Source organism: Phalacrocorax carbo, chromosome 1 (assembly GCF_963921805.1).
Source record: "Phalacrocorax carbo chromosome 1, bPhaCar2.1, whole genome shotgun sequence".
NCBI classification, from domain to species: domain Eukaryota; kingdom Metazoa; phylum Chordata; class Aves; order Suliformes; family Phalacrocoracidae; genus Phalacrocorax; species Phalacrocorax carbo.
Genome location: NC_087513.1, coordinates 217672468 through 217686372, shown reverse-complemented (window position 1 = coordinate 217686372; position 13905 = coordinate 217672468). Strand labels below are relative to the sequence as shown.

At 61.3% G+C, this 13905-nt stretch overlaps 1 protein-coding gene across 2 annotated transcripts; it reads left to right on the top strand.

Moving 5' to 3' along the window:
• Positions 1 to 10892: 10892 nt before the first annotated feature.
• LOC135311499 (erythroblast NAD(P)(+)--arginine ADP-ribosyltransferase-like) lies at positions 10893 to 12280 on the top strand. Of its 2 annotated transcripts, XM_064440740.1 has the most exons (3): positions 10893 to 11684; positions 12075 to 12111; positions 12198 to 12280. In XM_064440740.1, exons 1-3 carry the CDS (start codon positions 10893 to 10895, stop codon positions 12278 to 12280), a joined length of 912 nt encoding a protein of 303 aa, XP_064296810.1. The 2 variants fall into 2 exon arrangements, with proteins under 2 accessions (XP_064296810.1, XP_064296820.1); XM_064440750.1 differs by lacking the exon at positions 12075 to 12111 and having other exon boundaries at positions 10893 to 11679.
• The last annotated feature ends 1625 nt before the right edge of the window (positions 12281 to 13905 follow it).

Genomic DNA, 13905 nt, shown 5'->3' with positions numbered 1-13905 from the left:
CTGCCAGCCCATGCTGTCACAAAGGGGGCTCTGCATGCCCACGCTGTCTCAAAGGGGGCTCTGCCCACCTGCCGGACTATAAAAGGAGGGGGTCGGGGCCCCGCCGGAGCAGGCAGCAGGCGGTGGGCACCGCAGTCTGGCATCGTCTCGGCAGACTGCAGCCTCAGCCTCTGCCACACCGGCAGTGTTGGGGTTCTGTCCCTGGGGCCCCAGGAGGTCACTGGGGATCTGCATCGCAGGCTTCTGCTGGTGACTCGCAGAGTCACAACTGCACCGGAGCCGGTGCCATGGGGCGCTCCAACGGCCCCATCCTGGCTGAGCTGCTCCCGATCCTGATGCTGGTGCTGCAGCTCAGCACGGTCGCGGCATTGCTGTGGGCCAAGCGGCAATGGGTAGGTGACCGCTGCGCTGCGCTGTGCTGTGCCGTGGGGTGGGGTGGGGCGGCCTGTTGTGACCTCATGTGGCACGGAGAGGCATGGGGGGCTGCAGCGTGGGGCCAGGAGCTGCTCCCATCTCACCCAGCTTCTGCGTATCCTGCAGAGATCCTGGAAGAATTCGATGCGCCGGAGGAGCGCGGCAAGAGCGCGGCCGCAGGAAGAGAGCGGTGAGCGGCCCCGGCACCGAGCGCCCTGCAAACGGCCGACACCCCACGGCAGCCCTGACCCGCGGCTGTGCCGGGGGCTGCCGGCCACTCACTCCATCTCCTCCCTCGGCAGGTGCTTCTTGGGAACATGGAGGAGTGGGGAATCCCACATTGACCCCAGAGATGTGGTGAGTGCTGGGAGAGACCCTCAGACCCTGACCCACACCCCCACCCCATGCCCTGCCCCTGCCCGTGCTGGGGAGCCCTGCTCGCCGGCCGAGGAGGGGGTGATGCCCGTGGGTCCTGCGGGAGGGGCCGGGCTGCAGCAGAGTCTCTTCCCTCTCCTCCTCTGCAGGGCGAGAGCGGACGCCTGGAGCAGGGATCGCCTGTCCCCGTGTGCCCCGCTGGCCTCCATGGACTCCCTGGGCTCCCTGGCCTCCGAGTCGTGGGGCAGCTCCATTTCCATGGGCTCCCTCTGCTCCTTCCCGGAGCCCTGGCCCGGTGCGATGGCGGAGCTGGCAGCGCCCACCCGCTCAAGATTCCCCTGGTCTCCGAAGGCTGTCAAGGGGCCGGTGAGGGAGCCGGGGCCAGCCCCTCGCCAGGAGCCTCCAGTGGAGGTGCCAGCGGCGACCGAGCAAGAGCAGGCTCCCGCGGACAGTGGGGACAGGGCACAGAGTGACTTGGAGCCGCCCCCCAGCAGCCCCGCAGCCACGGCCCCGCTCAGTGAAGAGCTTGTCCTGGAGCTCATCCGAGCCATCCGGGACACCACAGCAGCGACCGAGCAGCGCTGTGAGCTGCTGCGGAAAGTACTGACCCAGCGGCAAGGGATGGCGGAGGACAGCAGGGGGTCCTGCGGTGGGACCCCTCCCGGGGAGCCCTGCCAGCCCCACGCCAGCATGGAGGTGCAAGACCAGCCGGGGCTGCTGGAGGCCAGAGCGTGGCCCCAGTGCGCTGCGGAGGAGCTGCCGGGGGTGGACGTGGACGTGGCCACGAACAACGCTGTGGATGGGGACACGGACAAGGCTGAGAGGAGCAGCCCCACGGAGCTGGGAAGGAGCAGCCCCACGGAGTTGGGCATGAGCAGCAGGACCACGGGGCTGGGCAGCAGGACCACGGCAGAAGTGAAGAGCAGCAGCTCCATGGAGATGGACAGTGGCATCTGCACAGGACTCAAAAGGACCCACTCTATGGAGCAGGAAAGGAGCAGCCCCACAGAGTCGGGCATGAGCAGCCGTGTGGGGCTGGGCAGCAGGACCACGGGAGAAGTGAAGAGCAGCAGCTCCATGGAGATGGACAGTGGCATCTGCACGGGACTCAAAAGGACCCACTCTATGGAGCAGGAAAGGAGCAGCCCCACAGAGTTGGGCATGAGCAGCCCCACGGGGCTGGGCAGCAGGACCACGGGAGAAGTGAAGAGCAGCAGCTCCATGACACTGGGCAGACACAGCGCCAAGGCTCTGGGCAGGAGCATGGTGGAACTGGACAGGAGTAGCCCCAAGGGGCTGCATGTTGCCGGCTCCATGGGGCCAGGAAGGAGAAGCTCCATGGGGCTGCGCAGAAGGAGCCACAGGGAGCCAGAAAGAGTGAGCCCACTGGAATGGAGGGGGAGCAGCTCCATGCGGCCAGGCAGGAGCAGCTCCACAGGCCTGGACAGGAGCACCCCCACTGCTCGGGACAGGAGCCCCCCTGCGGAGCCCAGTCCCTGGCGGCAATGGGTGCCCACAGGCAGGGCGCATGGCCAAGCTTCCCCATGGCTGTGCCCGGTAGTGCAGTGCCTTCGGGAGGGCTGTACCCGGCTCTGGTGCTCCCTGAAGGCCTGGTGGAGACGCCACTTCGAGCCCCATTACACCCGCATCCGCAAGCCCTCGTGGTGGCAGAGCTGGTACTCCAGCAGCAGCGACAGCAGCGACTAATGAGGGTCCGAGCAGTGCGGGGCCCGGAAGCCCCGGGGCCGCCACCCCATCTGAAATATTAAAAATTAAATGTTTCCGCTACTCCTGGTGCTGTGGTTCATTCACCAGTCCTGCAGCTGCGGGTGCGAGATGCATGCTGCAAGGGAGCCCCCCCACAGGGGCAAAATCCCCGGAATGCAGACCCCCCAGAAGCCAGCAGGAGCCCCAAAGCCCCAGCAGGGAGCAGAGAAGCCTGGGGCAGAGGGGACGCAGTGTGTATCCGAGTCAGCCACTTCGCTCCCACGTTCTCCTCCATGGGGGGTCCTGCTGCCTCCATGACACCGGGCAGACACAGCGCCAAGGCTCTGGGCAGGAGCACAGTGGAACTGGACAGGAGTAGCCCCAAGGGGCTGCATGTTGCCGGCTCCATGGGGCCGGGAAGGAGAAGCTCCATGGGGCTGCGCAGAAGGAGCCGCAGGTATCCAGACAGTAGGAGTCCTGTGCACATTGGGGAACACTGGACTTCGTGAGGCTGCCCAAGCCCTGGCACATCTTGCTCAGGAGGTGACGGAGACCTCAGCTCTGGACATGAGGCGAGCAGGCTTCAGGTCACTCTGGCAACTACTTAGTAAGGTCCCCTGGGGAAAATATTTTGAAGGTGCTGGGGTCCATCAGCACTGGTTGCTTTTTAATGACCACCTCCTAAAAGCACAGGAGCAGGCAATCCCTAAGTGTATGGAGTCAAGCAGGCAAGGCAGAAGGCTGCTTGGCTAAGCAAGGATCTTCTAGAAATAGGAGAACAAAGAAACTATATGTCCAGTTGAAGCAATGTCAGGCAACATGGGAGGACTCTAGGGATGCTGTTCTCCACTGCAGGGAGGAAATACGTGCGGCCAAAGCTCTGTTAGAGTTGAAGGTGGCCAGTACTCTGAGGGACGATAAGAAGGGCTTTTTGAAATACATTAATGGCAAAAGGCAGGCCAGAAATAACATTGGCCCATTTCTTGATGAGAACGGTCACCTCACAAGCAGGGCCATAGACAAGGGAAACATTTAATGCTTTCTTCGCCTCGGTCTTCAACACAATGGTGGGCTCAGGGAGCCCCAGAGCCCTGGGCTAGAGAACCATGACTGTGGGAATGATAAACTAACGAACCCTGAACTTGTGCAGGACTTGCTCCTCCAGCTGGATCCCTGTAAATTGATGGAGTCTGATGGGATTCATCCAAGGGTACTTAAAGAACTGGCTGATGTCATAGCAAGACCTCTCTCAATGACTTTTCAGTGCTCTTGGGAATCTGGAGAGGTCCCAGTTGACGGGAAGCTGGCAAATGTTGTCCCAGTCTTCAAGAAGGGCAACTGGGATGAGCCTGGTAACTACAGGGCCGTCAGTCTCACTGCTGTGCTTGGCAAAATGATGGAGGTTATTCTGGGAGTTATTGAAAAGCACTAAGAGACAAAAGTCATTGGTCCCAGCCAGCACGGGTTCACGATGGGAAAGTCCTGTTTAACAAACTTGATTTCCTTTTATGACAAGGTCACCCACTCAGCTGGCCAAGGGAAGCCAGTCAATGTGACCTTTTTGGATTTCAGTAAAGCTTTCAATACTGTCTCTCACAGTCTCCTCCTGGACAAAATGTCCAGCACGCAGCTGGATAAGCACGTAACGCAGCAGGTGAGCAGTTGGCTGATGGGTCGGGCTCAAAGGGTCACAGTAAATGGGGGTTACATCGGGCTGGCAGCCGGTCACTAGTGGGGTTCCACAAGGATCCATCTTGGGGCCAGCACTCATTAATCTGTTTGTAAATGACTTGGACACGGGACTGGAAGGAATATTAATTAACTTTCCGATGGCACAAAATTGGGAGGAGCTGTTGACGCTCTCAAGGGCAGGGAGGCCCTGCAGAGGGATCTGGGCAGGCTGGAGAGCTGGGCAACCACCAGCCGTATGGAGTTTAACAAGGGCAAGTGCTGGATTTTGCCCCTGGGGCGCGGCAGCCCTGGGGATACAGACAGACGGGGGCACGAGGGGCTGGGGAGCAGCTCTGCAGAGGGACCTGGGGGGCTCTGGCCGACGGCAGGTGGAACAGCATGCCCTGGCAGCCCAGAGGGCCAGCCGTGCCCTGGGGGGCACCGAGCCCTGCGTCGCAGCCGGGCGAGGTGGGGATTGTCCCGCTCTGCCCCGCGCTGGGGCGGCCTCACCCCGAGTGCTGTGGGCAGTGTTGGGCGCCGCAGGACATGGAGGGTATAAAGCTACTGGAGAGTGTCCCGAGGAGGCCACGGAGCTGGGGAAGGGTTTAGAGGGGAAACCGTACGAGGAGCGGCTGGAGTCCCTGGGTTTGTTCAGCTGGAGCAGAGGAGGCCGAGGGCAGCCTCATGGCGCTCTGCAGCTCCCTCCCAAGGGCAGGAGGAGGGGCAGGGCTGGTCTCTGCTCTCTGGTGACCAACGCCAGGGCCCGAGGGAATGGCAGGGAGATGTGCCAGGGGAGGGTGAGGCTGGGCATTAGGGAAAGGCTCTTCCCCCAGAGGGTGGTGGAGACCTGACACAGGCTCCCCAGGGAGGCAGTCACGGTGCCAAGGCTGAGGTGAGGCAGCTCTGCCTCAGCGTGTGTGGGGACAAGAGTGAAGGTGGCAGTTTAAAACCCAGTGTACTGAGACGAAGGGTTCCGGAGCGGAGGGTCGCGCCGGAGGATCCTTCCGAAAGCGGCAAAACCGCAGCAAAAAGCGCGAAGGCAAAACCAAAAGCGCAGGAGAGCGAGGGTAGCGCAGCCTCCCCTCAGAGCGGGAAGGCGGGAACGCCTGAGGTGAGGCAGCTCTGCCTCAGCGTGGGCGGGGACAGGAGCGAAGGCGGGAAAACGCCCCCGCACGGCCCGCAGAGAGCGCGAGCGAGTAGGCCGCGGCGCGGCGGTTCGAGCGGGCGGGGCGCAGGCCCCTTCCCGGCTCTAAGGGCTCTGGCGAGTCACTCAGGTAGTGGTCATCGCCCGCCCAGGAGAGGCCCCCGGCCATGGTCTCCGCTCGCCTGAGAACCGCTGCCAGAAGGAAAGTGGCGACTCAGATGGAGCCCCCGCACAAACACACAGCTGTCAGGGTCTGGCTGAAGGCAGTGCCTGAGCCTGGCATTCGCATCAGAGGGCAGCAGAGACAGCAGCTGCTTGCAGTGTGACCAGGGGGGTGATCTGGTCAGCCTGGTGGCAGAGCTGAAGGAAGAAGCGGAAAGGTTAAGGAGCATCAGGGAGTGTGAGAGGGAGATAGATTGGTGGAGCCGCACTGTACCATCCCTGGGACTAAGGCTCCACAAGAAGCTCCACAGGAAGCAGAGAATCCCCTGCCACCCTGCCACCAAGCATCAGGAGGGAAAAATCAGGAATGGAAAGAGGTCCCTGCTCGGGGCGGCAGGCGAATCCCCTCCTGGCCTCCCTCACCTTCCCAGCTGCCCCTGCACAACAGATATGGGGCTCTGGAACTTGAGGGCCAGGCAAATGAGGATGTAGGTGAAGGTCCGTCCTGGGGGTTCCTAGGGAGAGTCAGTCAGCCCCGTGCATTATGGCTGCCCATGTTAAGAAGAAAAGGAGGGTAATTGTTGTAGATGATTCCCTTCTGAGGGGGACAGAGGGCCCAACATGCTGACCAGACCCATCCCACAGGGAAGTCTGCTGCCTCCCTGGGACCAGGATTAGAGATGTTACTAGGAAGCTCCCTGGTCTGGTTCGGCCCTCTGATTATTACCCAGTACTGGTTATGCAGGTGGGCAGTGATGAGGTTGCGGAGAGAAGCTGAAGAGAACTCAAAAGGGACTTCAGGGCGCTGGGGCAACTAGTTGAAGGATTGGGGGCGCAGGTACTGTTTTCCTCAATCCCATCAGTGGCAGGGAAGAATAATACTGACAGGAACAGGAAAACTAATCTGATTAACGCGTGGCTCAGAGGCTGGTGCCATCGGTAGAATTTTGGTTTTTCTGATCATGGCGAGGTTTACATGGCACCGAGCCTGCTGGCGGCAGATGGAGTTCAGCTGTCTCAAAGGGGGAGAACAATTCTTGCTCATGAGTTGGTGGGGCTCATCAAGAGGGCTTTAAACTAGGTTCAAAGGGGGAAGGGGATACAACCAGGCCTACCAGAGAGGAGCCTAGAGGTGGCATGCCAGGGTTGGGGGTGAAACCGATAGCCCAGCTCAAGTGCATCTACACCAATGCATGCAGCATGGGCAACAAACAGGAGGAGCTGGAAGCCATTGTGCAGCGGGATAGTGATGACTTAGTTGCCATCACAGAGACATGGTGGCATGACTCTTACGACCGCAGTGCTGCAATGGATGGCTATTAGCTCTTCAGAAGGGATAGGCAAGAAAGGAGAGGTGGTTGGGTGGCTCTGTATGTTAGGGAGTGCTTCAGTTGCATAGAGCTTAGCGATTGTGATGATAAGGTCGAGTGCTTCTGGGTAAGGATGAGTGGGAAGGGCCAGAAGGCAGCCATGGTGCTGGGAGTCTGTTATAGACCACCCAACCAGGATGAAGAGGTAGATGAAGTGTTCTACAAGCAGCTGGCAGAAATATCACAATCGGTTGCCCTTGTTCTAGTGGGGGACTTCAAGTTACCAGGTGTCTTGAAATACAACACAGCAGAGAAGAAACAGTCCAGGAGGTTCCTGGAGTATGTGCAAGAGACCTTCCTGACACAGGGTGGTCAGTGAGCCTACCAGTGGAGGTGCCTTGCTTGCCCTGCTGTCTGCACACAGAGATGGATTGGTGGGAGAATGCGGTGGTTGGAGGCCGTCTTGGGCTTAGTGACCATGATCTGATTGAGTCCTGAATCCTTGGTGAAGTAAGAAGGGGCGTCAGCAGAACCACTACCATGGGCTTCCTGAGGGCAGGCTTTGGCCTATTGAGGGCATTGGTTGGGAGAGTCCCTTGGGAGGCGGTACTGAAGGGCAAAGGGGCCCAGGAAGGCTGGGCATTCTTCAAGAAGAAAGTCTTGCAGGTGCCGGAGCAGGTGTCCCCAAGTGCTGCAAGACGAACCGACAGGGAAGCTGACCGCCCTGGCTGAACAGAGAGCTTTTGCTGGCATTCAGGGAAAAAAGGAGAGTCTACCGCTTTTGGAAGAAGGGTCAGGCAACTCCAGAAGAGTACAGAGGCCTCGTAAGGTCTTGCAGAGAGAAAATGAGAAAGGCAAAAGCCCAGTAGAGCTCCACCTGACCACTGCTGTAAGGGGTAACAAAAAATGTTTTTACAAATCTATTAACAACAAAAAGAGAACCAAAGAGAATCTCCATCCTTTATTGGATGCAGAGGATGAGGAAAAGTCTGAGGTACTAAATACATTCTTTGATTCAGTCTTTAAATGCCAGACCAGTATCCCCAAGGTATTCAGCGCCCGGAGCTGGAAGGCAGGGACGAGGAGCAGAACAAACCCCCCATAATCCAGGAGGAAGCAGTTTACAACCTGCTGCTCCACCTGGACACTCACAAGTCGATGAGGCCAGATGGGACCCACCCAGGAGTACTGAGGGAGCTGGCAGAGGAGCTCGCCAAGCCTCTCCATCATTTATCAGCAGCTCTGGTTAACAGGGGAGGTCCCAGATGCCTGGAGGCTTGCGGATGTGACACCCATCTACAAGAAGGGCCAGAAGGAGGATCTGGGGAACTACAGACCTGTCAGCCTGACCTCAGTACCGGGGAAGGTCATGGAGCAGCTCATCTTGAGTGAGCTCACTAGGGAGGTGCAGGACAGCCAGGGGATCAGGCCCAGCCAGCATGGCTTCATGAAAGGCAGGTCCTGCCTAACCAGCCTGATCTCCTATGACCAGGTGACCTGGCTGGTGGGTGAGGGAAAGGCTGTGGATGTTGTTTACCTGGGCTTTAGCAAAACCTCTGACACTGTCTCCCACAGCATCCTCCCAGAGAAGCTGGTGGCTCATGGCTTGGATGGGTGTACTCTTCGCTGGGTAAAAACTGGCTGGTGGCTGAGCCGAGAGAGTGGTGGTGAATGGAGTCACATCCAGTTGGCCGCCGGTCACGAGTGGTGTTCCCCAGGGCTCAGTGTTGGGGTCAGTCCTGTTCAATATCTTCTCTGATGATCTGGATGAGGGCATTGAGGACACCCTCAGTAAGTCTGCAGGTGACACCAAGCTGGGCAGGAGTGTCGATCTGCTGGAGGGCAGGAAGGCTCTGCAGAGGGACCTGCACAGGCTGGATCGATGGGCCGAGGCCAGTTGTGTGAGGTTTAACAAGGCCCAGTGCCGGGTCCTGCCCTTGGGTCACACCAACCCCAGGCAGCGCCCCAGGCCCGGGGCAGAGGGGCTGGGAAGTGCCCGGCGGAGAAGGCCCTGGGGGTGCTGGCTGACAGCCGGCTGGGCATGAGCCAGCAGTGCCCGGGTGGCCAAGGAGGCCACCAGCCCCCGGGCTTGTGTCAGCACTGGTGTGGCCAGCAGGAGCCGGGCAGGGATGGGGCCCCTGTGCTCGGCCCTGGGGAGGCCCCACCTCGAGTGCTGGGCTCAGGTTTGGGCCCCTCGGGACAAGAAGGGCCTGGAGGGGCTGGAGCGTGTCCAGAGAAGGGCAGCGGGGCTGGGGCAGGGTCTGCAGCATGACCCTAATACATACAGATGACTGAGAGGGCGACACCCTCAGCTGCGGGATTAATGGATGAACCAGACCACGAGAAATATAGCAAATCTAATTTTTAACATTTCAGGTGGGGTGGGTGCCCAGAGTGCTGCCCTCCAGCCAAGAGCAGCAGTGGCCAGAGCTTTGAAGTTGCAGAAGATCCCCTGGATGCTGAGCCCAGATGGTGCCCGAACCCAGCGCGGGTCCCTCCCTGCTCGGCCCAGCCCCCGGCTGCGTGACCCCGGGCAGCAGCCCAGCCCCTGTCAGCCGCTCGACCCCGCCGCGGGATGGGGGCAGAATCATGAGGGCAAATGCGAGCAATAAAGGAACGTCTTGGCTTGAGACAAAGAGAGTTTCATTAGTGATGGGAACTAAAGCACCAAAGCCCATGAGGAGCCCGAGCGGCCGGCGCCAGCAGCGGAGCCAGGCGATGCCCAGGCAGGGCCTGACCAACGGCTGCGTTGGAAAAGCCCCCCCATCTGAGCGGGCAGAGCGATGCCAGTTGGGCTGCAGCGTCCCCTGGGCCAGGCGCGGTCAGCTGTGCCCCCCATCCCTGGCCAGGCCAGCCCACCTGAGGGGGCCCCGGGGGAGGCAGCAGGACCCCCCATGGTGGAGAACCTGGGGTTGTTGTGGCCGCTCTGTGGTTTATCTTCCACTTCCCCACTGCCTCAGGCTTCTCTGCTCCCTGCTAGGGCTTTGAGGGTCCACATCCCTTAGGATTTTGCTTGTTTCAGGGCTCCTTTGCAGCACCGGCTCCGATCTCCCCCAGACTTTGTTACCTCTGTCTCTCCCTGTGTCTTTAAGCACTGGGCAGGGACAGGTCGTCGGCCCAGAGCTGCTCCTGCCAGGGCGGACAGGGACTGGGCTGTCCCCAGCCGTGCTACCTGCACCCTGCCCTGCCTCCTGCCTCTAACTCCCTCCAAAGCCTGGGGGCTGCAGGCAGGGGCTCACCCACCAGGAATGCCCCTGCCAGTGCCACCGACGCCTCCGTGTCACCTGTGCCACAACCTGCCCCGTCCTCGGGAGGGTGACAGGGGGGTCAGTCATGCAGCATGTCCTGGGTCAGCAGGGCAGGATCAGCATCGGCTCCTGCCGGATGAGACAGAGCCCTCGGCAGGATGGTGCCTGCACCCATGTTAAAGCAAAGGCAATTTATCTCTTGGGGGTTTCCTGACCGCTGCAAGGCTGGAGGGGGCAGTGACTGCTCTGGGCGCTCGGGAAAGGGGACAGTAAAAATAACCACGAGGAGAGAACTGGGGGCTGGATCTGTGCCCGAGCAATCCTGGCCAGGGCTGCTATAAAAAGCAAGAGCGAGTGGCCCCTTCTCGCTTCCCCAGCCGGTGGCAGGCGGGCCCCGAGGGTCTGGGTGCTGCAGGAGCGGGGAGCAGCACCTCGACCGCACACCCACCGCGGGGGGCGGGTAACGCTTCTCACTGGGACTCCTGGAGGGGTTTGCTCCAGTGGGTGACGCCGCAGACCTGCAGGCTGCCGGGACCGTGCTGCCAGGCTCCGGGGACGGACGCCTTTTGGCAGGGTTTAACGCAAGTAACGGGATCGGGGTCTCGGCCGTGCCGGGTTGGGGTCTCAGCTGGTGCCGGGACGTGTGCCAAGCGGGTGCCCCTGGCCAGGGAGGCAATTACTGAGTGCTTTCTCCCAGCCTGCCCTGCTTCTCTTGGCAGCCCCCTCCCAGCCCCTGCTGCCCTCCCTGAGCTGACCCTGCTCTTGCTCCCCCACTTCCCTGGCTACTTGCAGGGGAGCCGGCTGCTTCCCTGCCCACGGCACCGCAGCACCCGGGGGCTCCCGTGGGCGGCTCTGGCCACCATGGAGCATCTGGCGCTGGGCTTGGTGCTGCTGGCCGGGACCCTGGCCGTCAGTGGATCCCACCGCCGGCGAGACCTCGACCCTGTCAAGGAGCTGGCGCTGGACATGGCCCCCACCTCCTTCGACGACCAGTACCGGGGCTGCAGCCGCATGATGGAGGAGGAGCTGGAGGAGCTCAACCGCACCGAGTTCGCCAACAACAGCGTCTATGCCAATGCTTGGACCCAGGCTGCTGCCGAATGGAGGAGCCGGCAGTACCGTGTCCCCCAGCCGCTGGTGCTGCGGCCAAAGCAGGCGGTCGCCCTCCTGGCGTACACCCAGCAGGGGCCCCTGCACCGGGCGTTCAACGCAGCCGTGCGTGAGGCTGGGCGCTCCCGCAGGGAATACCTCAGTGCCTTCGGCTTCAAGGCGCTGCATTTCCTCCTGAGCGAGGCCCTGCGTGTCCTGCGGGATGCCCGGCCCCGCCAATGCCACCACGTCTACCGAGGTGTCCAGGGAATCCGCTTCACTGCCCAGCGCCATCAGTCCATGCGCTTCGGCCACTTCACCTCCGCCTCCCTCCGGAACGAGAGCACGCTCCCCTTTGGCCGGGACACCTTCTTCTCGGTTGAGACCTGCTACGGCATCCCCATCAGGGACTTCTCCTTCTTCCCCGAGGAGGAGGAGGTCCTCATCCCACCCTTCGAGCGCTTCGAGGTCACCGACGTCGCCCATGATGGGGACAGAGCCCTCATCCACCTCCGCTCCCAGGACGTGCTCAGCACCTACAACTGCGAGTTGGTGAAAGGTGGGGTCCCTGCGGGACGGGGTCCCTCCCCACTGGTGGGGTGCAGGGGCTGGGTCCGGGGTGACCCCATCCCACCAGCTCTGCCGGGAAAGAGGGGTCTTGATCGCGGGGAGGGCAACGGGGGGAGCCTGCCTTTGGGCGTGCGTCCCTGGGGGTCTCTCAGCCGCTCTGCCCTGGGGTTTGCAATGGGGACCCTTGGCAGCATGGCACGGCGTGGCACAGCACAGCACGGCATGGCATGGCGCAGCACAGCTTGGCACACCGTGGCACGGCACGGTTGGGTCAGACGAGGAGCAGACAGAGTTGGTTTCTTTGGCAGAGAATCATTAAATCATTAGGATTGGAAAAGGCCTCTAAGATCATCAAGTCCAACCACCAACCCAACACCACCAAAGACGAGATTCAAGAGCTGGCCCTGTGCCTTCAGCACAGGTGATCTGCCTGGGAGGACCACCCCAGTCAGGGCCCCCCTGAGCCCCCCGGCTGTCCCTGACTCTCCCCCTCTCCAGCACCCCCAGGCTGGAGCATCCCTGGGGACCACCCGCACCTCTGGGGGCTCCTCCTGGCAGCCACGGCCCTGGCGGCCGCCGGGGCCCCCTGAGCTGCGACGCCACCGCTGCCACTGCACGCCGGCGAGGAGAAGGGGTCGGGAATGGGAGCCAGCAGCTTGATGGAGATGGCGGGATAGGACGGGGCAGCAGGAGGGGCTGGGGCCATGGGCACGGCCCCGCTGCAGGGCCCCGCGTGGCGGCCGCCTGTGCCCAGCTCGCCCTGCCACGGTGCCACCGGCCCCGGGCCGTGCCGGCAGCCCCGGGACACCAGTGGAGTCTGGATGAGCCGCAGCCAGGGCTTTTGGAGGCAGCTGAGCGTGGCAGTCAGAAGGAGTTGGGAGGGGACAAGAGCTGGGACAGCTGACCCCAACTGACCTAAGGGATCTGGCAGACCATATCACATTGTGTTCAGCAATAAAATTGGGGGGCAGTTGGTGGGGTGGGGGGTGGACGGTGCTGGGGACTGGTGGGCATGGAGTGGTTGGGAGGTTGGTGGTGAGCAGTTGTTTTCTTTCGCATCACTTTTATTTCTTAGCAATTATTTTCTTCTCAGTTTTATTCCCTTCCAAAATTTTTTAAATTGTCCTTTTATTATTAAACTGTTTTTATCTCAACCCAAGATATTCTTTCTCACTGTTACCCTACCCTGTGGTAGTGGGCGGCTGTGTAGTGCTCACTTGCAGGCCAGGATTAAACCACGACAAAACGCTTCACCAGCTTCACACGGGGGTGCCATGGCCACCCCATTTTAGACACCACATCCCCTCTGCCCCAGGCTTCTCTGCTCCCTGCTGGGGCTTTGGGGCTCCTGCTGGCTTCTGGCGGGTCTGCATTCCGGGGATTTTGCCCCTGTGGGGGGGCTCCCTTGCAGCATGCATCTCGCACCCGCAGCTGCAGGACTGGTGAATGAACCACAGCACCAGGAGTAGCGGAAACATTTAATTTTTAATATTTCAGATGGGGTGGCGGCCCCGGGGCTTCCGGGCCCCGCACTGCTCGGACCCTCATTAGTCGCTGCTGTCGCTGCTGCTGGAGTACCAGCTCTGCCACCACGAGGGCTTGCGGATGCGGGTGTAATGGGGCTCGAAGTGGCATCTCCACCAGGCCTTCAGGGAGCACCAGAGCCGGGTACAGCCCTCCCGAAGGCACTGCGCTACCGGGCACAGCCATGGGGAAGCTTGGCCGTGCGCCCTGCCTGTGGGCACCCATTGCCGCCAGGGACTGGGCTCCGCAGGGGGGCTCCTGTCCCGAGCAGTGGAGCTGCTCCTGCCTGGCCGCATGGAGCTGCTCCCCCTCCATTCCAGTGGGCTCACTCTTTCTGGCTCCCTGCGGCTCCTTCTGCGCAGCCCCATGGAGCTTCTCCTTCCTGGCCCCATGGAGCCGGCAACATGCAGCCCCTTGGGGCTACTCCTGTCCAGTTCCACCATGCTCCTGCCCAGCCTTGTGGGGCTGCTTTTGCCCAACACCATAGAGCAGATCCTCTTCACTTCTCTCACGGTCCTGGTCCCCAGGTCCATGGGGCTGCTCCTATCTTCTTCCATGACCTTGTCCATGTCCCCATCTACAGAGTCGTTCGTGTCCACGTCTGCACTTGGCAGCTCCTCCCCAGCGCACTGGGGCCACGCTCTGGCCTCCAGCAGCTCTGGCTGGTCTTGCACTTCCATACTGGCGGGGG